At 38.2% G+C, this 26,722-nt stretch overlaps 1 protein-coding gene and 1 long non-coding RNA gene across 6 annotated transcripts in view; one reads left to right on the top strand and one right to left on the bottom strand.

Annotated features, from left to right (window-relative positions):
- The window catches only part of TOX (thymocyte selection associated high mobility group box), a 299,196-nt gene that overhangs the window by 11,500 nt on the left and 260,974 nt on the right, over window positions 1–26,722 (bottom strand). For all 5 annotated transcript variants that reach the window (XM_077876859.1, XM_077876860.1, XM_077876861.1 and 2 more), the window contains 2 exons: window positions 22,347–22,577; window positions 11,214–11,294 (listed from right to left, as the gene is read on the bottom strand). In XM_077876859.1, coding sequence (XP_077732985.1) covers window positions 11,214–11,294; window positions 22,347–22,577 — 312 coding nt within the window. The remainder of the gene's footprint in view (window positions 1–11,213; window positions 11,295–22,346; window positions 22,578–26,722) is intronic.
- Window positions 20,486–25,717, top strand: LOC144300612 (uncharacterized). The gene is made up of 3 exons (XR_013367392.1): window positions 20,486–20,805; window positions 23,878–23,944; window positions 25,663–25,717. It is a non-coding gene; the product is annotated as an uncharacterized LOC144300612 (long non-coding RNA).

Here is a 26,722-nt window from a genome sequence, read left to right as displayed (position 1 = left end):
CAAGAACCTACCTCCTACTTTTGCTGAGAGGAAGAGGTTAATAAAATAAACAGGGAGAAGTGAAAACAGCTGGGGAAGGAACATACTACCATGTCCTTCTGGAAAAAAAAAAAGTTGCTTTGTCAAAATAATGTCTTGAGAATGCAAATATCCTTATTCTGCAAACTTGATATCATGCTTATTCCATTTATGAGTCAAATGAGTTCTTGGTACGGTCTGTGGCAGGGTTTTCTGAAACCCTCTTGCAACACGCAGCACCATCCATCAATGGACCTGCCTGTTAGGGACACTGGTCATCATGCAAGATGACCCGAAACACAATGTGGGAACTTCATTTCAAAAGTCAGCCTAGAACACTGCTAGCAGTGCAACTCATTTTTCCCCATTAGTGTAGGAAAATGAAATGAAAACCACAATGAGAACCATGGTGTGTCTATGTGCGGACTCAGAAAGGTAGGCTGGGGTAAACCAATGATCAGCCCCTTACAGTCTCTCTCCAGAGGAAGGACACAACTGACCTCCATGAAAATATACCAAGCTATGGAATCTGGGGTCCTGGGAACCCCTCTGAAGAAACCTCTCCTTATAATATTTATCCCTGTGTCCATTTTGATGCTGCCTTATGAAACAGGAACAGACATTCAGACTTCCTGTCTTCTGTATTAACATTAAAAATGTCAGAAATTGTTCACACATATTTTTAAGGGATGGCTTTGGAAGAAAGAAGCTTTGTGAAATGCAGGACTTAAACGGTGCTTTCAATTAAAAAAAAAGTAGTAGTTTTGTTTTGTTTTTTGTTTTTTTTTTTTTTGCTTCCACTTAAAAATTCTATTGCTGATGTGCAGAGTAGTGAACAATTCAAGGGAAAGGTCAAATAGGTTAATTCCGGCTGTGTAAACAGTGACTAGTTCTACATTAGAATAACATGTATTGCAGTGATATGCCTCGAAAATCATTCCATATATGCCAAGAAGATTATGTGTTGATTGTGTGTCTGTGTGGTTAAGTCATCCGGGAAAGTGGTTTCATTGTGTTTACTGCCTCCTCCTTAGCCTGCTGCACAAGGGCTAATTTCCTACTTAGTCACATACTGCATCAAGTCCCTACAGGAAAAGAACTATTACACATGATAGATATCTATAAAATTTAATACATGTGAGTGCATCTTTATTTCTTGCTTTATAGATGTTTTTAATTTAAATAGAAGAAAAATCACTCACATGGCCCATACTATCAAAGCTCTGAAATACGTGGATTGTAAAATGTCTTCATTTTTATTTCTCTAGCCAATAATCACCTCGTTATCAGGCAATACTGTCCATATAGAGTTTAGAGAGGTCACCTGAACTTGTATATGCATGTGTGTGCATATAAACAAAATGCCCTGAGGTGCGTATGACATGTTGTTCAGACATAATCATACCAACATCCCGGGGATTACAGCAGTGTGATTAAATAAATATATTTGTTAAATTGAACAACCTTCAAGAAATAGACTTAGGCTGCATATAGAATAGAAATGACTAATCCTGGTGAGTCCAGACGCTTGGCCAGCAGAGGGGTCAGCTTCGTGGGCCTGCAGCCAGTCCTGGCAAGAAGTTCCAGGTACAACACCCACGTCACACCTTGACACACACAGTTTCTACATTGTATTGGGAGGTGGGATTTGTGGAAAAATAAATGTCTTAGAAAAAACAAGGTACAGGATAAAACGTGTAGGGGGAAAAGCGAGTGCCTTCAGTATGCTAATGTGTGTGGTGAATCTCCAGCTGAGAATTACAGAAACCTTTTCTCAATGGGTCATTTCATGAGAATCGTCTTCAAGGGAAAACACTAGTTCAGAAGAACTAATAAATTACAAATACACATTTGAAATGGCAAATAGAACTACATTTCAATTTAAATAGTCCTCTCTTGCCTGAAATAAGCTAATTTCTGTTGCCTCAAAATGCATACTTAAATTACACAATCCAGGTGTAATATTACACTAATTTATAGTTTCATGATGCCTGAAAAACCATCTGCATAGTGTAGTTCATATTCTAGGCTAAGGACAGTGACACAATTCCTTGAAGGAATTAGGAAGCTGGGGGCTTCCCAATTACAGCCTAGAAGAGCTAAGGCATGTACATATTAATGGTTTTCTTCAATGGCAAAATCAAAATAAATAATGAACCAAACTCTCCTGAATTCCACGTTTGGAATAATAGCATGTAGTCCACCATATAGAGAGATGATAGATTCTTTCAGAGATGGAGATATAGAGACATAGGTACATAAAGATAGATTCCAACCTAATCTGAGATACTTTTTGCCAACCTTGTGAAGACTATTTTCTCACGGTAATTACACAATACATGTCTATCTGGCTATTTTTCATTTATCTTTTCCACACTAAGGCATGTAAAGATCAGTAATGCCAAACCTATTTCGAACTAGTACTTTTAATCCCTAGACAGACTACCAGCAAATAAATAAGATTCCCCAAAATGGTAAGTTAAACAGCGTTCGAAACATAATTTTTAATATGGAGGGAGGAAGACTTTTGGGAAGTTACATGTTTTCCCTATATTTTCTAAATTGTTGAATATGACAAGATGGATAACGTGTCCAGTGCCTAGCCATGTGCCTATCCACGATAGAAACGCCAGTAGAGGCTCTCTCCCTGTATTCTATCTTTATGACAATAGTCCTGCATCATCAAGGAAGGGATTTCTGTTATGGTAGAAAGTTGTATCTCTGTGTCACATGCATCTGGCATAGTGACAGGACATAGAGAACGCAAACATGTTTGTTGAATGACTGAATGACTGTTCCTGAACAAGACTCCATGCTGTCACTGTTGCCCTTGCTGAAACTCCCTACAAGATCTGCTGTTCCTCTTCCCATTCTTCTTTCCTCACCCCAAAGGGATGAGGAAAGATCTGAAATCCTTGAAAGCTCACAGAATATCAGAGTGGTCTTTTCCACTCTTTTTGCTGTCAGCATGAACCATACGTTTCCAGTAGTGATGAGAAATTATAACACTCTGTCCTTTGGTTAGATACCCTGCCCTTTACTCTCCACTGGATCTGGGGTGGATGGTGGGCCACAAGGAAGCTATATTTTGAGATTTTGTATCTTTATGTGGCAAAAATCCTGCTTCCTGCTTCACTTCTGGTTAATTCTTAATCAGACTAATACAACAAACTGTCTATTAATTACAGAGCTGCTTTATTGCTTCGAAAGATAGGTAGAATAAGTTCATTTGCCACAGCAAAGTGCCATGAATTCATAATCTGATTAAACCGGAATATGAAGAAATCATAAATTTAATCTACTCTGTCACTTTCTTCTAATTAAACTTTGAAAGTAAGGCTACAATTTTGCAAATCAATTAGATTGTTTATGAAGATCTCTATACCTACCATTCATAAATTAAAAGTGCTTTCTCATATAAACTAAGTAATTTAGACTAGTTTCTATTTTCAAACACACTAACCACCTTTCTTTGGAGGTGTGTCCTTTGGGTAGGTCACCTGGCAAATGTGATTTTACCACTGTATACACAACTGAAAATCTACCCCTGAATCTGGCATTTTTATGGGAGGAATGTGTTTTTCTATTAGTTTCTGAGTAAGTTCTATTTCCTAGTTGCTTTTAGACCACCGATTATGAAAGATGTTTTCTATCAGCAAAATGAGCGTGTGTGTGTGTGTGTGAATAGAGACCTTTTGGGTCTTCTCAATAGAATCTTCCACAAGAGATACAACTCTATAAATCTTAAGATACTTCTTATTAACCACGTTGTTGATTATCTGAGATAGTTTCAATCCCATTTACTTTGTATAAAGCAGACAATACTGCATAGTGTATAAATGCCCCCATTCTGGGACGATAAGTGCTATAAAAATGAGACACTGACAAAGCAATTGTTATTTAAAATAGTAAAGTATAAACACAAGACATAAAACTCAGTGGAAGCAACAATATAGGAGTTGTTGAACCAAATCAGATTAATAGTCCATCTAATTTGATTCTTGTTTTCAGCACTGACCAATACTTGATGCACTGGAAATTAAACAAAATTTATGCACCTACTCAATTGTGCATTGTTACTTCCGAAAGGAAAATTCTTCCTGGGCCTTGCAGGTGATTAACTTACACCCTGAAGCATGAGATTTTATTATCTTTAAATCACGATCTGGGCTTACAGAGCTGCAAATTTTATGTTAACAGTCATAAAATAATCCATCCCATTTTCAAATTCAGACCCAGTATTTGTCTCAATAGCTCACCGTGGCATGAGTTCTGTAAGTTATTTCAAACAAAGGAAATCATTTCTCTTGAATTTATTATCCTTCAGTTGAACTTAATGTTGTGATTCTTTGGTATTGGCCATGGCAACAGGGAACTTTCCCAATCTGACTCAATCTTATCCTCCACTGTACATTTTCTAAAAAAGCTTCTATTGTCCCCTGTAACTTTTGGCACCACAGCTTAAGGTACAAATAGTCTCTTATCTGATGTGTGACCTTAGAGTCACATCTCTGATTACTCTTGACTAACTAGAACATATTCATTCAATTGTTGTCTCCTTCCAGGTTGGCACTTCTTTTTTTTTCTTTTTTAAAAATTTATTGATTTATTTTCAGAGAGAGAGAGAGAGGAAGGCCAGAGAAAGAATCTCAAGCAGACTCCCCACTGAGCACGGAGCCCAACCTGCTCGATCTCACGACCCAAGATCATGACCTGAACCAAAATCAAGACTCGGACGCTTAACCGACTGAGCCTCCCAGGCGCCTCCGAGGTTGGCATTTCTAAGAAGCTGTATGCATATTTCAATAATGCTGCTTTTACTTGGGATATTTGGGAATTTCCCTACTGGAATTCTCTTTAGAGCCTGTGAGACCCTGTTTAACATATCCTCAGACAACTCTTTGTCTTTTGATGGTGAATTTGATTTTTGGAAACAGCTAATCGTCCCTTGAAGCCAGGTTTCTGGGTTAGATGTGGGTGATGTTTGGGAAAAAGAATGAGGTGTGAAAACAATGTAACAAGATTGATTTTCTAATGTGGCTCATAAACTTTTCCTGACTGCAGTTCTAAAAGAGGAGTTTCAAAAATCTTTTGAATTCTGGGAGCAATAATAAAATAAGTTTGTAGCCTCCCAAAGTGACTACTTTGAATGCAACACTCATTTTGGGAATATAAATTCTCGTCTTTGTGGTAAAGTGAAACTAGTTCCAATTGCTTTAAAGTTATACATTCTTTTTCAGCATAATAATTTAGACCCAAGTCTAGGAATTCTTGACTCTATGGAAAACTATATATCCTTCAGCTTTGTTTAATAGCCCAACCCCAATTATCCTAAATGATATGTTCAAGCCAGGGGGCTCTAGCCTTCATAATAGTACATACTCTTCATCCTTGGACTATTCTTACTCTCTAACAGCTCATAGAGACCATTTATTTCAATGAGGAAAGCTGTTTAGATGAGGTTTTTCAAATATCCTGATCATTTCTTATCTTTATAAAAGGATGTATCTATGAAGGAAGTTTTTCTTATTTTAATGTCACTTTTAAAATTCCTTTATATCAAAGCGCTCAGTGGTTGAGCATCTGTCTTTGGATCAGGTTGTGATCCCAGGGTCCTAGGATTGAGTCCCACATCAGGTTTCCTGCAGGGAGCCTGCTTCTCCCTCTGCCTATGTCTCTGACTTTCTCTCTGTGTCTCTCATGAATAAACAAAATCTTTTTAAAAAATTCTTTTATATCAAAGCAGACTTGAAGACAAGTTGAAAATATGAGCCAGCTAAATTTTCTATCACACACAAACTGTTTACACGTACCAACAACATAAAAAATAAAGTTGACAATAATACTAGTGGTAATAATAATAATGATAATAAATAGCTGGTATTTATTAAACACTTCCTGTGTTCAAGATCCTGACTCATGGAATTTGGACAGTGTTTCTGATTTTATCCTCATCGAAACTCTGTGATGTACGTCCTATTGTCTTCTCTGTTTAACAAATGAGTAAGTTAGAGACCTCAGGCAGCTGAATAATTTATATGAAGAAATGGAAGTTAGGAAGAGGGAAACCTGAATTTGAACCCAGATCCACCTGGCCCCAGGGCTTGTGGACTTCATTCCACTCTGAGAACTCTCGGTGTGATGTTGGTGGCATGTTAGGTAAGATTGGTCATGTCCTCGTGGATGGGCCATAGACAGTTGTTGGTGGCACTTTAAAGGCCTTTTAATAGACTTTCCTTGATGCCCTATGCCTTAGAGATCTTTGCCAATCTTTATTTATAAACCTTTGCTTCCTGTTTTTAAATTTCTCTATGGAAAGAAGTTGCATACCCAGTGAATCCAAGAGTTTAATAATGTCCTGTTCAGATCAAATTCCTCCAGTTTGAGATGGTGTCTTTTTCATGCTTTAGAGTCAGTGAAAATGGAGCACAGGTAACCACAGTCCTAGGGCCAAAGCCTGTCATGGGCTTGAACGTGCCTGAGTCTGTTTTTCAGGCTTAGGAATGTCAAATTCTCTCTTCTCAGCTACTACCTTCTGCCCTTTGTTTCTGTCACTTTTGTGGCTTTTTCTTCTGAAATTTCTTCAATTTCTCCCTTTAAATTATAGAGCCAAAGATGGCATAAATTATTCCAGGGTATGACCAGTGTCGTATTTGCCTACTCTGTGTTCCTATTCATGAATTCTTAGATTCCAATGTGCCCACAGAGCATAGTCTCAGAGCAGTCTCCTCTGCTGCCAGGGTCTGTCACTGGCTTCATGGGACCAGGTGATGCAACTGCACGGTTGGAAAAGCAGTGTGTCCCAAACACTCTGCAGGCCCCAGATTCCTCTGAGTGTCTCTGGCCAGCCCTTGGTAATGGGGAATAGGGAGTCACAGTGGGGGTGTGTGTGTGCGAGATTTGGAAAGCTCTACGCCTTCTACTCCTACTTTATTCCCCACCATTAAGTCAGGGCAGCTTTAGTCTTAGCTGTCTAATACATAACAGTTGGCATACAATTTATTGGGGGATAACTACAATTTTATTGTAGTTCTAGAGATATAAATATTTGACAGTCACTCAGGATAGAAAAAAGCCTATAAGCTTTCGAGCAAGATGGCAAAGAGTTTGAGTCCTGTCTGCCACTGCCGGCCTCTCCGTTCTGTGGACGAATACTTGATCTCTCTGCCTGGAGACCATCTAGAGAATGGGCTAAGTCTTATTTTGTAGGGTTGTTATGATAATGATGAGCAGGGATACATGGAAAATGCCATGCACAGTGTGTGACACACAAGCTACTCTGTAGCAAAAATACTATTTGTATTTGTTATTATTATTGGAAACAATTCAGTATCTTGCCGAGAATGTGTCAGTGTTGTCATTTTGAAGTATGAAGGTTAGGATATTTATTTGCTATCACTGAGTGTTTTTATTTTTGGTAGATGTCAGTTTTATTCAGACCTGGAGTCACGTTAATTAATATGCTGGATTCCATGGTACATAGTACATCTAAGCGGGAATGTCACTAATTGAGAGGCGCATCGCTAATCCTATGACTCAGTTTCATAGGTGGAGCTAATGTTCACTGGCTGTTTCTATTTTTGATTATGTTCCCCAAGAAGCAGCTAATTTTAGCAGATCGTCTTTTCAAGCTTTTCAAGGACTGTGACACATTTTACTTTGATCTGTACTCCTCTTTGTGCTCTCAGCACCTACGCTTGTGCCTGACACGGAGCAGGTGTTGTGCAGCCCCGGGTGGGATGCTGAGCATGGCCTGGAGTGGAAGCAGCAAGAAGTTGCAGACTTGACACGGCTGGAAATTAGCAAGGGGAGGATTTATTGGTCTAGGGGAGCAGAGCCCTATTTGGCAAAGTGACTGCATTGCATAGAGACTACCAAAATATGTAGCTCTGGAGGCGTAAATAATATTTGCCCACAGGAACTTAGGAAAATAGACATGGTACTTTGGTTAATACAGTATTTAATAGACATCAATGACCTTAGAAGTGAGAATGTCAATGCTCTGCCATAACTTGTGCAGCAGGAGGTGTTTTAAGGAAGCAGGTCAAGTACACTGCTTGGCCCCCACGAGCAGCAAGGCCCAGCACAGGGGTTGAGGATGGTGTAGGTCAACTCCGGGCTTGGGTACTTGTTACCTGTGTGTTATTTTTCCTCTTTAGTGAAATGTTTATAATCAAGCCTGCTTTGCAGGATAAGGTGTGGGGATTGAGGGAACCTATGCACATAAAGTGATCTTTTAAAAATATAAATCGGGAGCACCTGGGTGGCTCAGTAGGTTGAACATCTGACTCTTGGTTTTGGTTCAGGTCATGGTCTCAGGGTCGTGAGATGGAGCCTCTCACTGGGCTCCGTGCTCAGTGTGGGGTCTTGCTTGAACCTCTCCCTCCCCCTCTGCTCCACTTTCTCTCTCTCAAGTAAATAAAGTAAAATCTAATAAAATAAAAATATAAATATAAATCTGATTACCCATCCTCTACTGAAACCCACCCAATGGCTTCCTCTGTATAAGAGGAATCCAGCTACTTTCAATGTCCTGCAAGGTCTTGCTGGTGATTTGGCTCTCGAGCATCTTCCCAGCTTCACCTCAAACCATGCTCCCTTTCTTTACTCAGCTCCAGCCACAGTGACTTCTGACTTCAGTCGGGAGGCATTTCTGTCTCTGGAGGCTTTGCACTTGCTATACTATGGTGTGATCAGCTCTCCTCTAGGCTCCTTCTGTGTCTTGCAAGCTCCTTGCCTTCCTTTGGCTCTCAGCTCTGAGGTCACCTCCTCAAAGAGCACTTTGCAGACCACCCTATTAGAACCTTTTCTTTCTTTCTTTCTTTCTTTCTTTCTTTCTTTCTTTCTTTCTTTCTTTCTTTCTTTCTCTTTCTTTCTTTCTTTTTCTTTCTTTCTTTCTTCTTTCTTCTTTCTTTCTTTTTCTTTTTTTTTCCTTCTAAATGCTTACATTCTCAAAGATCTTGGTCATATATTAGTTTATGTGTTCATTCTTGGTCTTCCCGACAAAACGGAAGCTTCTTAAATTTCAAGGGCATATCTGCCTATTCTCCATGGGACATATATGTGCCTGTTCTCCACTGTGTCCTCTGAGCCTGGCATAGCATTCAGCACAGACCACATGCTTGGGGAAATTTGTCAAATGAATACATGAATGAGTGGATGGAGAAAAAAAGCAGAGCATGGCTGGTACACTGTGGTTACCTGGAATTGTAGCTGTTATTATCATGTAGCCTTTTATGATTGTACCTTTACATCTTTTCGAATAGGGAAATAATTTATAATACACAAAAAAACTATAACATCGAAAAAGTGTATCTGTGAATATAAATGCCTATTATTTTCCTTGTCACTATTTAAAATGGAAAAGAAATGGATTTTTTACATAAGTGTCTGTGTACAATGGAAAGGTAGGTTGGTAAATTTTCTGTATGTGCCTGCAAGGTTATATTGTGAATATCCGCTCGCGTACAACATCAGAGGGCCATTTTTCTAACCTGGAGAGGGTATTTGCAATTTTCCTTCAATTTGTATACACATAATAGATAGTTGTACATAAATAGACATTCAACAGTTCCAGCAAAATTCCTACTGCCAAAGAGAAAAAAAAAAGTCAGAGTAAGCTGTAAAAAAAGTGCTTGGTTTTTTAAATGTAGAAATGGCAATTCACAGCATTTATATAAATTGCCGTATACTGAGGGTTGCAACTCTGAGAATGAACAGTAAGAAAAGTTGCAGCGAAGAGCAAATCTGAGGACACTTGTTTTGAAAGTAAAGGCTTAGTCAGTATTATAACATTCTGGCAATCTGCATAACATGAACCAGAGTGCTTTGTATTGGGATTGAGACTTTATGTATTGATTTTCTCATATATAAAATGTTCTGACTACACTTCTATTTAAAATGCTCAAAAAAATGCTCAAAAAAGAAACTTATCTTAGATGAAATAAGGAGAACTCATTTTTTTTTTAAATCCCTCTTACATTTGGGGCATATTAATCTGAATAATATCAACATGGCTATTTAACCCAAAGGCTGAATAGATGTAGTAATTTCTAACTCTTTTTTTTGTTATTGGATCTAATATCTTTTACTTCATTTTTTTGCTAAAATTTCATATGCATTCTGTGAATTCTTAAATATACAGAAATGAGAGATAGTATCAGCTGAAAATAAAAATATTTTCAAAAGGAGTTAGATAAACTAGAAAGCATGAGATCCATAGTGAGATAGTATAGGAGAGCTGGAAATTTTAAGGTTAAATAATAAATAGTAAGTTTCCCCACCATGTCATACCTTAAAAATGGAACATAAAGTTGCATTAGACCAATAGTGAAAAGAAATTTCTCATACATTTGTATTTTGTGTTCTCTTTTGTTTTCTGCATCAATATATTCAGTGTATATTTTCCCTGATAGAAAACTCATTTATAGAATTACTTGAGAGTTGTTGGAAGAGGAATGGATATTTCTGGATGAAAGAGGAAACAGTTTTTGTGGGTGAATGGAATGAAGTCCAGAGCCACAAGCTACTCTGAGCCAAGTAATAGTCAAATTTGGACTTGATTGGATATCCTGTCAAGTGCTTACAGAATCAGCTCTGTCTCTCTGAGGTTACCTCCCTAAGCAATCTGTAAAGGGAACTCTATCTTTCATAATCTGAGACCAAAGAGAGACAACCCTTGAGTATTTATCACAGAAAGGACTAGTGTTTAAGATATATATTCTAAAGCATAAAATATTTTTAAGTGGTGTTTTCATTTCAAATGAAATGCTGTGATTTTTTTGGGAGTGGGTGGGGGCAGGCTTACAACCTAATGCTGCTGTCATGAGGCAGTTGGCTTCTTCTCAGCTAAAGGCTGATGGAATGGGGTGTGGGGCAGGGGGCAAGGGGAAATTTAAGGGGAGGATATGGAGAAATAGAAGGTTGGCTCAGCATTAAGAATGTACTGTGACTAACCCACAAAACCAATAATCCACAGGTGGATGATATTTCACAGAAGGCCCAGAGGATGTCATTCTGGACTTAAGGTATGAACAAATATTTCCAAAATGTATACCTTAGTTTAGGATTTACTTTCCTTTTCAACAAAGAAGAGTGCAGAGATGCTAAAGTGATCTTTTATGCTTTTAAATGACCATTGTAGGCTTCAATAAGATGGCCACACTCCATCCCAGTATTGCACAATTGCACGTTACCTTGGATACAAGGCTGGCTCTGTATGCTGCTAGTTGCTTCAGGTACTCCTTCTTTGCAGCCTCGGTTTTCTTTTTATAGACCTATAACAACAACAAAGAGTCTTAAATTAGAAAGTGCATCTGCTTTTGTTTCCAGAGAAGTACACTGTGGAATGATAATTGTGCGCGCACACGTGCATGCGCGCACATGCAATTATATCGTATAATAATATATATCTCCCCAAAGATTATGTTTTCTTACTGAAACAGATTTCTAAGAGGTATGGCAATAGACTAGATAAGAAGAAGATTAACAATAGTAAAATTTTCCATTTACATTAAGCATATGAAAGGATTTATCTGGGTTACTTTGAGAGTGGAGGTAGTTGGCTTAGAAAGATACTATTGATGAAGGTTCCCAGGGAAACCACAAGCGGATAAAGAAGTCATTCATATTTGTATAATGGGCAGATAATTCTACAGTGCATTAAAATCTTGGTATATATGTTCCATGCTAGGCATAAAAACAAGGACAGGATTCAAAGATGACCAATTATGTTCGAAAAGTAAATCAAAGGAACAGTGACAAAGTTTGCAGGTTCATCACTATTTTAACATTTTGAGCCTTGAAGTTCCATTTTCAAAAACTCAGGAATCAGCTATGACAGTCAAAGACACATTTGGGAGTGGAATGGGGACCCTGAGTGGCCGAGGACTGCACTCATGCCATGCCGTGTAGCCTGCTCTGGTCATGCCCTTTCCAACGAAGGCAGTGGATGACATGGATCTGTGGACACCTCATTGTGAAAAGGTACAAATGTTCTGAAATGAATTTCGTTTTACAGAAGCTTTTCATTTTTCAGAGGGAATCATCTTGAAAATAAAAGTAAAATCATCCTAAATTGAGCAAAAGTACTGAAAAATGACTTGCTGGTATGCTAAAGGTCACATCGCTAAGTTAAACAGAAAGGAGTCATTAGAGTCGAAAATGAAAGATTAGCAAAGTGAACACACATGGCTGTCGGCTACCATTAAGTTGATTCTTTCAAGGCTTTAGAGTCTGTTTTTGGCAATCTTTTGAAATCAGCCCTCAAGAATAAAATATTTTTCACCATTTACTGTGTAAATGGAAATGTATTTTCATCAATACAACTATTTTAAATTTCCCACATCTTGAATTTGACAGCAGGGAATGAGGCTTGGCTAATATTTTGTAATGCTGAGCTCAAAAATAGACACAGATCAGTATTGAAAAGTGGCTTTAGAATTAGCGTAGTTAAAAATAAATTATGTCTAAAGACCAAATATCTGCCCAAGTCAGCAGCAGAGGTCAATTTACGGTTTCTAATGCCAAAGGTGGTTTGCTGAGCCTGGTCCACTACTGGGAAATTCAAGATGTGAGAGATTATTGACTCATGAATATATTAATTAGCAGAACATTTTACTTAAGGTAAGAAAATGACTAACCTTGTCAATAAAATTATATAAGACACTATGAAATGAATGTGTTAATTGGTTTCCCAATTTTGGGAGGTCTTCAGCCTAGATTCTATATTTTGATAAAATAAAAGGCAATCATAATAAGACAATTAAGAATTCATACAATATTATCAGAAACCATTGTGCCAGCTTTACTAAATATAAAAACAAAGAAACTTAAAAGAAGTTTGTTAGTAAAGAGCCAATAAATTCCTTGTTTCAAGTATTCTGAATTCGCTGAGCTAATTATTGATTATTGGAAGTCAAATTCAGATTTTTTTTTTTTTTTTTTTGGAAATTGACATGTGGAAACAAATACAACAAATGCCTTTGAATAATAATGATCTGTGTATATATTGCATGCCTTGGTTCAGCCACAGTCAGAAACACAGGGCTCTCTTGCTTCTTATTGATTTATTTTTTTCTTGAGAGACAGATTTCTGTTTATAGTTTTCCTTTCAACCTCTTCTCCAAGACATAATTTATAATTAATGATCTTAAGCTGACAATGTTTACATATACTTTTAATACCTTAAAACTGTTTTTGAGAGGGTTTTCTCCCCACACAGAGAGATGCTATTTAGGACTTTGAAGCAAATATTTAGTAAATATATCTTCGATGGTAGTACGCATTTGTACACTGGAAACATTTCTAACATGTTTTTATTAAAAGGCTACTCCAGGTGACCCCCAGACAGCTAAAAAGGGTTCATTTAACTTCCAAAGGCAGAGATACAACAGAGTTTGGTCTCGAGTGTTGACCAAAGCAACGTTTTCTAAGTAGCAGTAGATAAGATGGTGGTGTCAGATGGCCTGATTAGAGCATCTGCCATCTCTCTGGCATTTGGTTTCCAACCGAAACAGCAAGTGTTACTCCAGTGCTATCCCTTTGCTGGGCTCCCAGGAGTTAACATCACACAAAGTGTTAACTTTCCTGAAATTTGTTGATTAACAACCACTGGAGAAAGGTGGCTAACTCAATATGTTTCGGGCTGGATATGTGCCCCCTGATTTCAGTCTGGGATCGATGTTGTTACAGGATACCTGACTAGCATTCAGAGTGCCCTGTTTTCTAGAAATGGCTCCCTATTGCCTATTGATGATCGGCTATGTGGGATCATCACAAAAGTGCCTACATACCACTTTAGAAAAGAGTAAACTCATCATGCCATATTACGTGGATTGATGGGTCCGCTCTTTCCTGCATAGCTGCAGATGTTCAGAGAGGAGATTCAAAGGGTGGTCATTTCAAGAGGTATATTTCTGTAATTGCGGTTAAAGGGGAGTAGCCCAGAGTGAAATTAAAATCTGAGGGGGTTTCTCTGATGGTAATTTAGACCTTCACCTTTGAGAACTACCTAATGGCTCCAATATTATATACTGTGTATGTCTTTCTCATGCTACCTTCTAAAATTGCACACGGATGCTTTCTGAATTCTATAGTTGACGGCCATGTCTGAGGAGAGGCTCAAATGTATGAGAGAATGATAAAGCCTGTGAGGATTCCACATCCAGGTGAAGTAGGAAACCCTTACTTTAGAACAGTTATTTAAAAATCATCAGGAAGGAGTTCCTCAAAAATATTTCCAAGCCTCTATTCACGGATGGAGAAAGTCTCCTACTTGCAGAAACCGAAGATGACGCTGACGGTGTTTGGCTACGAACAAGCTCTGCCATGATCAAACCTTCTAATCTAGAAGGATGGGTCTGATTTATGTCAAAGTTAAGTTTGGGAAAGAAACGGTCTCTCTCTCAGGGAAAGACAAATATTTTAAAGATATGTGGTTCGTACAGTAAATATTAGTACTCAGTCGAGCTACAAAATGGCTTCCAAATGGTCTACAGCTGTTTGAAATAAAGTGCAAAGTTGGCCAGATGAGGATTTAAAAATCATAATACATCATTTATCATTTTCTCCAGCTCATCCAAACACTTTTGAATTCATCCTGTCCTGACTTAGTTATAGGCTGTGGTTTGTTATTCTAAGAAAGCTACCATATCCTATCTAAGGACTGCATCTTAGTGGTTAAACTAAAACATATATAACGGCTAATCTAAAACATACGAAGATCGACATCAAATAGCAATTCTAGAGGATCCAAATCCTGTTCATCTAATCTGGTGATTCACTGAATCATTTTTGAAATGCACTAAATACCAGCGTGGACACACGTTTTTATAGGCTGTTAATCCCTAATTAAAATCAGCAGTTCAATATCAGTGAATATGATAAACTCAAATAGAAAAAGAAGTCTAACATAACCTGTCATTTTTTCTTTTTTTTTTACTTTCTGCTCCTTCCCCAAACAAACCATCCATCTAACTCATATAAAAAAGGAAAATCTTATAAATACCATTTAATTCCTTCTTCCTTCCTTCTTTTCTGCTCTGGCCCTCAGTTAATCTGTATAGTCATAGTTTATTTCAACCAAGCCTTTACAGTAATAATAAGAAAAAAATGTGTAATTCTTCCAATTCTGTATTCTATTCAAACACTATAAAAAAAAAAAAAAAAACCTAAAAGGCATTTTTTCCTTTTGGTCGACTTCAAATGTAGGTTTTTTTTTTTTTTTTTTTGTCCCCACTACAAGTTCATATTTATAGAAAATGCTTAGAAGTACATTTATGTATAAGAAATAATAATTTAATCACAATTCCCCGCTGTATCCTTTAGAAATTAACGTTTACAGCTTCTTTCAATGCTGTTATTATTTAGGACAGCTAGAGCAAGTGCATCTGTATTTTATATAGAACTTAGTACTTAAATGTGGTTACATTTCCATCATGTGTAACTTGCTCAGCGTTTTCTTCAGCATTCCAGAACTGAAAGACATTTATAAAGTAGTATTCAGAGGATTGAAAATATACAATGTGACAAAAATCTTGCTATCAATTCTTTTGCTGACCATCTGATCCCTCCAAATGGTCTACACAATAATGGTGTGATCTCCTTATGGAATAGTAGGCAAGCTCTTTGAAAAAAATGGCTACAAAATATATGTGTCGATTTATTAAATGAGGGTGACTGGGGCAAGTATGATGTCGTTCAATCACACTGAACTATACGTTGAGTGCCTACTATGTGCCTGCTGTGATGTGAGGAACTGAAGTTACAGAATCAAAAAAAGGCATTAAAAACATGCCTCTAATTGTGTGCATTTTGTGTGTCAGGCTCTATCTCTATTCTTTTAATTCTTTCAACAAGAAGGTTGCAATGGTATTATTACTCTCATTTTACAGATGAGAAAACAGAGTAGAATGGATAGTCATTTTATTCACTATCCTACAATAAATAGAGCAAAACCATGTGGTGAACCAACGTGATCCAGTATCACAGATCCACCTTCATTTACTCGAAGGTTCCTCCTAGCTGCAGAAGAACTCCCCTTGAAGAGTCTCTCTGACACTCAACTGCACTGTCTACAGATGACGCCCCCGTAAACAGAGCGAGCCATGCTTGGGACATAGTAGGGGCTCAGGAGATCTGCATGATCGAGTATAGAATCTCCAGTGCCAGATTTCTCCTTTTGTGAGTATAAGCATGAGTGAGCATGATAAAGTTCTGAATTGCATCTTCTACACTAAAATGCACACCAATGGAAATAGAGGATTTGATATACAGACATCCAACCCACCCACTGGAGTATTTTCTTCAAATTCTCTCTCCATCAGTGTCATGGAAGCTTTCAAGCGAGATGTCTGCTTCCACCGTAGATGAGCATAGGCTATTTCTACGTGTGTACTACCTAGGTTTACGCCTACAGGCAATAATCCCATTATATGCCAACAATGATATGTATACATACACACCTGCATTTGGGAAGTAAAATACACTAGCCATTTCATGTAATAAAATTATTAAAAGGAACTCCTCAGTTTCAACATTTTTATGAATCACACTTTTCTCCTATTCTACAGTTTATATCTGAACAATGGTTTCACATTTTTTTACTCCTGGTTGAAAGGAAAAAAAAAAAAAGGAAACATGCATACTGTTTACAAGGAAATGGCTAAGATCAACACATGTGTGAGTGTTACAGTGCAACGGGATTTTAGTTGACCTTAAGTACTGTTGACGTAAAATCCAAATTTTATCAGAAGATAAGGGGGGGAAAAGCCCCGGCAGCATTTATGTAGTGGGTGTTTGAGCACCAATGAGGAGTAAATGATTTGATTCCATGGGCTCAGAGGATTTGTCAGCTGCCTCATAAGTATAATTCTGGCTCTTCATCTCCCTGCTGCTTCTAATTTAGCAGGACAGGCTCATAATTGAAGCAAATTAACTATTTACACTTGCCACTTCTACCAGGGGAAGAGGACACAGCAGCAGGAAAGAATGAGTAGGAAATTACATTCTTGCCACTTGTGTCAGACCTGCCCTTATATAAACACATTAACAGTAATTTCATGAGGCGTCAAACATAGGAATAAATACTGAGGGATAAAATAATGAGGTGTTGCTATTGAGCTGAACTGCTATGGCTAATATCCTTGGATATGAATTATGCATCCTGAAAGAAGGCATATGTTGCAGTATTCAAACAGTTTCCCTGCAAGTGAGATCTGCTCATTAGGCTCTGGATCTGGAGGTAAATCTACGCTCCTCTTCCATGCGCGGCAGGACTGGCGTTTACAAAAATACACTCCCTGGGCACCGAGGGCTCTGGTTTCTCCTGAATATACCAAACTATCTGAACAGGCCTTCCACTCCATTTTTAGCAGAACAGCATGTTTATTTAGCTCTTTGGCTGAAGCTTTAAAGCCATTTAATGTAATGTAAACAAGAACATTTTGTTTGTAATTTGCTAAATGTATTACAGCCCGACTGTGTCTCCAATTAGGAACTTAAGGTTCATTTAGTAATTTACATCTGGTTCTGATTTAAGGTGACTTTCCCTTTCCACTTAAGAGCTGCCTTTCCGTGGCTCAAAAGGACCCGAGAACCCTTTTATAGTTCCTTGGACCAATCCCTCCTGCTTCAAAGCTGGACGGACTCTTTAATTTACTAGGGCTTGATTTGTGCTCTATTGCCACCGTGGACCTAGATCTTTTACTCCGGTGACCGGAATCAGAGCATTCAGAAATAACGGGGATAGACAAGAAATTTAGCTGAAACCTCATAAAAAAGATGCTGAGGGTGGCTGAAACTCCAAGGAGCCTAATACAAAGGGCGTGATATTGTTAAGTTATTATTTTTCACTCTCTGTAGGTTCCAGTCAGTGAAAGATAAGTAGCAAAGACCAACATCACAGCAATACTTATGTTTTATTTCCCTTTCTCCATCTGGTGCCTTCTGAACGACTCAGTCCGCTTCTGAAATGGGCTTTCCATTGTCTTACGATTCATTAGCATTTAAAACCTCCGGTTGGAATCCCAAACACAATTCTGCTTCCATTCCAGATTCAGCACCATCTTCCAAAGTATTAAAATGGGGAGATCTCTGATATGTGAAGTTTGTTCAGTGGCTTTGGTGGGAATGATTCATAAGGGAGGTTTTGTGCTCCTGGAGGATTTTTTATCGCTTCTTTCAGCTTCCTTTTGATTTTTTCTTCTTTGAGAGATTCTTCACAGAAACCAAAGTACATACAGTTGCTCACTCACCATGGATTCTGAAAATAAAGATCTGCCCTTCTGCAGTGGCTTCTCTTTCCCGCCCATCCTCCACAATGAGGAAGCATGTGATATAAACATACAGCAGCTCTATTAGTCATGTTCCCTCTGGCTGTCAAGAAAACATTCAATTGTAATCTCGCTAATAGCTGTTTTTCCTTAAATATTGTAATTTTCTGAGCCCCTAATAAATCATCAATAATTTTGTCCATTTTCCCCAGTTCGTGTTTATATTTGTAGCTGTTCATAATTGTGGGCTATTATGACAACAGGATTTTTGAACAATTGTGGCACATGCAACGCTAGCTTCTACCGAACCAGCTGCCTACACAATGCCAATGACATCACGTGGGGCTCTTGTAACACGCCTAAATTTTGAAGTTTAATGGCCTGCCTCTAATCTGCTCCAGCAACATTCCTTTAAAAATACATAGCAGTATGTGCCCTCCCAAATTTGAATATTAAATGAGAGTAAAATACAATTAATTGAAGTTCGAAACAGAGATACTGTATTATGTTGGCACAATGAGTCAACATAAAGGGAAAGAACAGGTGGTAATACACCATAATAACACTTTGGGATATTTTGCTAAAATTCTCTTGATGCCCAAATGTGCACTCGAGGCAGGCCTGTTCGCTTTGCTGGCAACTCTTGCAAAGTGTGGGAGAAGCGCTGCCACAGAGCAGCAGAGCAATGGCCCATCTGATGCAGTATGCTCCCTTCTGTAAGCTCAGTGCCCGATATCATTCATTTGACCCTCTCTCTGCTTGTCCCCGGGATGGGCCTGCATCCTCTGCATATAACAGATCTCATTTTTGTGTGTACTCTTCGGCCTTACTCTCTTCGGTAAGCAAGATCACCTTGTAAGAGGGAAGGATAAGCTATGCTGAACCCCTGCTAAGTCAAAGGAGCATAAAGGATGGGGACAGCCATCGTAGAGTGACCCACACTGCTCCCAATACTTCGTGTTCATAATGGTGCTCCATTTTTAAGATATCAACTTTTTTTTAATAAGAGAAAAAGAAAATTATTTTTATTAAGTTATTTTCCTAAACAATCTTGGCATAACTTTTTAACACTTGGATTCTGATTATGAAATTGCTTTATAACGTGCAACGAGCTATACTGGCTGTTACAGAACTTCATCCTTTATTTGTTAAACAAATTCTTTGCCCCAACCCTAACTATTTCTGTGGAGAGAGAACCTAAAGGTAGACTCATTACGAGTTACTTACTAAATTGGAAATAAGGTGCACAAGAGAAAGAGAAAAACGTTTGTCATCACACGCATACAATTAGAAATCCTTAAATGTTACATCATCACTATGATCCTATCTGCATTAGAAAGCCTTGGCCCCAATCTGAAAGGCGGTATGGGACAATGGGAGCGATTTTCCCTTTTAACATGACAGTCGAGAATAGTGAATCTCATATTCTAAGGGTCTGTAAATATGGTCACACAAAAAGAATGTGGAATATTATCTTAATGTTTCCCCTCTTGCTATAATAAAAATAAATGGCCTTATTATAATAGAATTAGTGGGAACAACCTGCAGCTTTGTATTTGCTGCCTTGAGGAACTACCTGATTTTCATCCTATGAATGCTATTCTTTTCCATCGGGGACATGGGTGTAGGCACTGACGTTTAACATCGATAACGTGAAGGACCAGTCATATGCCTCCCCCTTTCAAACTATTGGTCTTAAAACCACACGAGTTCCTCTAGTAAATGGAGGAAATAATTAGGGAAAGGTATCTGGGGTCCAGGAGATGGATAAGAGGAGTCAGATGAGTGATAGCACAGGCTACTAATGTTTTGTGGAATAAGAGTTGGTAAAGTGGAAGCAAAAGGAGCACGTGTGAGCTTTCGAACGAAACTTCCAGCTTAGATGCTGAGTCCCAGGTAAAGAGGAGGGCTGAGTCTTCAGAGGGGAATCCTGTATGTCCTCTGATGGGTGAGACTTGCTGCACACAATCCCGAGGGAGAGCGATCACTTTCAGAATGTCTCCTCCACGAAATTTTATCTCACCAAGCAAAAGAGTTTATAGTATCAAAGCCTGGTGCGTATCTAAGAATATGCACAGGAGTGATCAAAGTCACCAGAGGCGTATGTCCTGGTGTGTGGCGTCAGGGGGTGGAACTGGGAGGCATTAGGATTCCAAAATCTGGAGCAGGGATAGGGTTGGGATTCCTGGCCTCTATTCACTTGGTTACTCATTCAGCAATGCTCTACTGAGTGGAAGAGTGAAGTCACTGTAGAATCCCACCATGAATGTCCAACATCAACTGGGAACCACATCACAGCTTCAGGAATGTGAATGCAAATTGATCCACGTTAGGAGAGAAAAATCAGCTCTTGAATCCCGAAACAACTGTATTAGGTTTTCGATAGAATCACAAAACACAATGTCCACTACTCTCTTCCTAGTGAGATGGATATTTTAATTGAGGGCACAGAGAATGTTTCAGTGGTGTGTTTTCTGTCCTGGAAGATGACTCTTGCATCATAACGCTCCACATGGTAGGCCTGTGCTTTTCTATGAACCCATCCCTGAGACGGCAATCTTGACAGAGACATAAGAAAATGTGTAGAGATTTCAGACTATAAAAGGTAGCTTTGGCTTACAGAAAAGGAGGCCTGGGGAGACCTGGGGGCGGGGCGGGGTGGGGGTTCTTTGTTCCTTAGCAACCGGTTCTATCATTTCCACTGTTACTGATTTCATAGAGTGATAAGTTCTAGTCACAGTGATTCCATGTACCAGCCAAATCATCTTAGACAAACCGTTCAACAGAATGAGAGACCTGTTTTGTCTGCTAGATCTCCAGTGTCTAGAACACTCCTTGGGGCACATAGTAAATGCTCAATACACACTCATTGAATGAATACATGGATAAAGTTAACTACCTGGCTCTATTTCATAATCTACAAAATTTAGATAAAAGTATCTATGAATATTCAGCATCTATGAGTATTCAGCAGAATAAATGAAAGGAATCAAATGTGAAAGTGTTCTTAAAAGAGTGAGAAACTATACATTTAGCTGTTGATCGATATTCACAACATATAGGTACTTCTAGATGTATATAGCTTTGAGACTTTCTGTTTCTTACATTCTTCCCTGGATCTGATAAGGAAACATAAAGGCCTCTATCAAGAGTCAACTAGGAGATTAGTACATCATTACCACCGTTCAGTATTCTGCAACAGCTACAGCTGCATTTATGTGGTTCTTTCAATGACTGCAACCTGATGATGACGCTTGTCTATTTTTTTTTCTTTTTGACAATGAAATTCTAGATGGTGACAATGGCAATCTGGTTTAGAAATATGGGATCAATATTGTTTCTTTGTTGAAGGGGGGCTACATCTGTGTACTGAACTGTTGGCTCTCTCTCCATGATTCCCATCCTCCCCAAGATCTTCTGGGCTGCTTACGCTGTGGCTGAGATGCAGAGTGTTCCATGTGCCCCCCCCCCCCCCCCCAAAGCATGGTCCTCACATCATGGCAATCTACACCAGAAGAAAATAACCAGGCATCTGGTCCCATTTAACACAGCCTAGAATATGGTATATGTGGGATTGAATAACATGCTCTGGTGGTCTTTAGGGAATGGCTAAGGGTAGAAACCCTTAAATCTGAGGTTCATTTAGCAAAGAGCAAAGAGGGTTTTGATGACCAAAGGGTAAATAGTAAGTGCTAAAGAGAAGTGTGGACAGTTTTCAAAATACTTTCTGTATTTTTTTTTTAAGTCTTTATGATCACATTGGCAACATTAAAGCATGATGTAATCCTGGCTGGGACATATAAAAGTCCTTCCAAGAGTAACTACAGTATATAAACCTTGAAACAAAGGAAACTAACATGCTATTTATGAAGACCAATAAAAGAGTATAAAAATATGTGAAAGTCTCCTGAAGTCTGGTTCTGATGGGGCGTATTCTCAGCCTTTGTTCTGGCATCTGAAAAATTCACCCACAGTCCTCTGAAGCCATTTTTTTAGAGTGAATATACACTTTCTTAAAACATGTTGATTCCAACTCCACTTTGCATTCTTTCTTACCTGTTTTTGCTCTTCTCCTAAACCATCCCACATTGAAGCCACAATTTTAGAGACTTCACCAAAGGTAGCATTTGGATTTTGGCCCTTGATGGCAGCCTGAGTATCACGAAAGAACAGCGCATAGGCAGACACAGGCTTCTGGGGTTCATTGGGGTCCTTCTTCTTCTTCTTTTTGGGGGTTTTGGGCTTTTTCCCCATGTCAGAGGCAGGTCGCTTCTCTCCGCCATTGATCTGAAATAAACATCAAAAATTAGAATTACAGAGGAGCTAAGAAAATTTGGCAATGGGACATCTTGTTCTCCTTTGAAGCTTACACAGATATACCCTCCCACACTCATCACACAAACACAGGCATTCCTGGGGGGCCCTTGGTTTTGTTGGTGTTGTTTTTCAGGCCAAACCAACTTCATATTTCCTATAGTTTTCATATTTATCCTTCTTTAAATCTAATTTACATAGCTTTAAAATAGTATTATCGGTTCTTTTTATAATATTATTATACCACTAAATATTATCCCTTACCTGTCAACTCTTCATTTTTCTCATTTGGGTTGCTGAATGACAAGTGGCATTATGATTGTGACAGCAGTGGATTCCCCCTATTGTATGAACAGCCTATCTTGTTTTTTTTTCTGGGGAGTTTATCCTTTTCTTCCTAAGTATGACTTTAAAACCATGGTGGGTGGGATGACTGGGTCGCTCAGTGGTTGAGTGTCTGCCTTTTGCTCAGGTTATGATCCCAGGGTTTTGGGATCCTGTATCAGGCTCCCCGCAGGGAACCTTCGTCTCCCTCTGCCTATGTCTCTGCCTTTCTCTGTGTGTCTCTCATGAATAAATAAATAAAATCTTAAAAAAAAAAAAACCCAGTGGGCAACATGTTCCATAAGTTGAATGGCTTTTGATGTTGCATTTAAAGTCTATAGGATGCTACTAGGAAAAACTAGCAATGCTCATGGCTCAGTGACTGGCATAATTTAGGCAGATCAGTGCTGCCCAATGGAACCTTCTGCCATGAGGGTAAATTTCTATCATCTGCACTATTCAAAATGGTAGCCAGTTGCCACATGTAACTAATGAGCACTTGGAATGCAGCTAGGATAAATAAGGAGTAAAATGTAAAGTTTTATATCATTTTAATTGCTTGAAATTTAAATAGATGTAGCTAGTGGCCCTCATATTGGAAAGTGCATGTCTGGAAACTAGGTTCCAGATTCTAGACATTTCTAGAACAGCTTTATACTCAAGTTTAAAAATTGATTCTATTTTCACCATTGTCCTCAAGTATGAATATCTGGGTACTTTTCATTGTTATTCAGATGCAAATGGGAAAAAAAACATTCAGTGCCACTGAATGTTTTGAAGACATCTGCATTTGAATATGACCTTTGATATTAACTAATTATATGTGATGTCACTGCACCTGTATAGAATCAGAGATTTTGGCTTGGATTTCTCTCTAGTTCTAAAATTCTGTGAATCTACATGAGTAGCAAATAGTACTGACTCTGTTGGAAATCTTCTCCTCATGCAGCTCCCGACAAAAATGTGCAAATGTGCATGGGCCCAATCTCCTGATGACGCTGCCATTATCACATGAGGTACTATATCTTCACCTTCTGTTGTTGTTGCTTTTGTGCTCTCTGCAAACATATGTACAAACACTATGTATGTCATTCCAACAAACTGCTAGACAGGGTAGGGTAGTTTGTGTAAAATGACTGCCAGCAATGGAGAGCCAGCATGATATCCAGTGGGTATGCCATCAGAGGGTCTAGACTCATACCTTCTTTTGCTTTCTTTTAGCTGTGTAATCTTGGGGCAAATCATATCATTTCTCTGGGCCTCAATTTTCTCTACTGCAAACCAGTTGCAGTACCATTTTTGATTACTGAGAAGGTACATATTTATATTCATTTAAAACTTGAAAATGATATCACAGTGTTAATTATGACATGGTAGAAACTTAAAAATATCCACTGAATGAATGGAAAGAAATGACCTTAATATTAATTTGTGATGCCATATGGTCATAGTTTAAAAGATATGTTCCAAGTATCAAAGAGAGACAGAAAAAAAGCTACATGAATCCTTGGGCTTTGTTTTTAGTGAGAAAGAGTTAAAACATTATCATTTTGAAATTGTCTACTGAAGGAGATCACACATCTCTTTGGGAACAGGATGCTTTGAACCTGGCCAACTAAGGTAGATTAATATTAGAAGAGAACTTCCCTAGGAGGGATCTGAGAGGCGATCCTGTGAAATTGTTGGTCCACATGTAATCTGGGAGAGGTCCAGCATGTTTGGACAGAGTTGAGAGTGGCAAACTAGGGTTAGCTCTAAATTAAGCATGTGGGCAAGACTGACCTAGAACAGTGGCTTTCAAATATGGCTGCCTGTTAGAATCACCTAGAAACTTCGAAATAATACCTGGATATCCAGACTTCACACTTATTAACCAGAATGCTTATGAATAGGAGACAGTAGCCTCAGACTCACCCTCAACTCTAGGGTTCTAACTGATATTTAAATACTTGAAAAACAAACAAAAAAGTAAAATTTCTCTTTACACCTGTATGCTACAGCTCATCTCAGTGTGCCTTCCTCATCATTTAGCTCTTTAAAACATCCCCAAGGGATACTTCTCTAACATCAGTGGACTGTTTTGTCTTCCCCTTACTTGATTTCTCTCTGTGAATGCCCTCTCTTCTAAGGGTTTCATGACATCACAGTCCCTGGGTTTTACTCCTACCTCGCTGGCCTGTTTCCAGAATCATTTTTTGGCTCATCCTCTTCACCCAGCCATTCAGTTGTAGCCTTCCTGATGTCTTTTGCTGTCTTCTCTTGTGAGTTTGTACTTAAGAAATCTCACAGAGACACAAGATTTCCATTATCTTTTGTGGGTGGCTGACGGTCAAACTCATGTTTCTCCTGAATTTTGAATGCATTGAAACAGCCACTATTGGACATCTCTATTTGCAAGTCTTATTAAAGTATCTTAAACTCAGTCCAGTTTGTGTTATTCACATGTATAGTTCTGTGTATTTCCTTGATAGCACAATTTTGTAATAAATTTGATACAAATTCTTGTGTCAAATTTGTAATTATATAATAATTTATATGTTAGATCCTCTCTCACCCAGCGTATAAGCACCGTTAGGGCAGGTCCATATGTGATTTTGCTCACTAGCACTTATCATGGTTCCTGATTTATAGTAAGTGATTAGCATTTGTTATAATAGTAATAAAAATTACAATATAAAATAATAATATAATTTCAAGAATGAATGAGTCAAAGCATAAATGGTTTCTGTTACAGGAAATTAAACCACCCTGATTTCCTTGAGAACTTTAGGACAATAATCAAATATGTGGTAAGACAGAAAACACAAGTTTTCTAAAATTTTTTAAAAGTATTTGACATGTTAACAGTAATGTCTCTGGGTTATAGACAGTGTCTTTATGGTTTTCTTCTCTGTATTTTTTATAAGATCCACGTTTTATAAGCATGACTGTTTCCATATTCATAATATCAAATATTTATTAAAAGAAAAGTAGAAAGGAGTCAACAAAGTCTACCAAGAATAATAGTAAAAGTAGAGGGAACATGATATTAGAGATCATATTGCATCACGGATTAGAAGTATTTAAAAATAGGGAACAAAGTGTAGGAAAATGAACACTTTTCCATATGGATTATTACCTGGACTCCTTTCAAATTTCAATTAAAAAATTAGCAAGCTAACATATCAAAACCTCTTTGATTACAGATTCTATCAATCTTTTTGGAAAATAATCATATGTCACTCACAATAGTAAATATCCCATGATGCAATGTAAATGTACTTACTAAAAGATTTTCCCAAACTATTTAAATAATTTCCCTCCTCCACCATCCAAAATTGTTTTTGAATCACTGATCTTCATGCTGCTTTCCTTTTTAAATTGTTATCTGGATGATAGGATACAAGTTTTAGATCTGCCTAATGTGTGATGCTGTGCTGTAACGGAAAGGAGAGTTATGCTCTTGTATCTGACAACATGGCTCTACTGTCTAGGGATGACCCAAGGAAGCAGGATAACCTGTAAATGCCAGTAGGAAGTTCTGCCAAGGGTATCAAAACCACAAACTATCATGTCAAAGTAATGTATTAACAAGCCTATTGGAAACTCTAAACAATTCTCTGCAACTAGTCCATTTTGTTTGTTGTCTGGAAGCTTTCCCTCTTTCCTGGCTTGTCCTGTAGGGTTAGCCAGATGTAGTCTTGCTCAATCTCAGTGTTTTGTTTAGCAGAAGCAAGCATTTCATGAGTTCTTCTTCCCATTTTCAAACATGGGAGACATCATTTATGCATTATGGAGTGTAAGTCAGTGGCTAC

Source organism: Canis aureus, chromosome 28, assembly GCF_053574225.1.
Source record: "Canis aureus isolate CA01 chromosome 28, VMU_Caureus_v.1.0, whole genome shotgun sequence".
Classification (NCBI taxonomy): domain Eukaryota; kingdom Metazoa; phylum Chordata; class Mammalia; order Carnivora; family Canidae; genus Canis; species Canis aureus.
The sequence above is the reverse complement of the archived record's forward strand: the minus strand, read 5'-3'. Positions and strand labels throughout refer to the sequence as shown.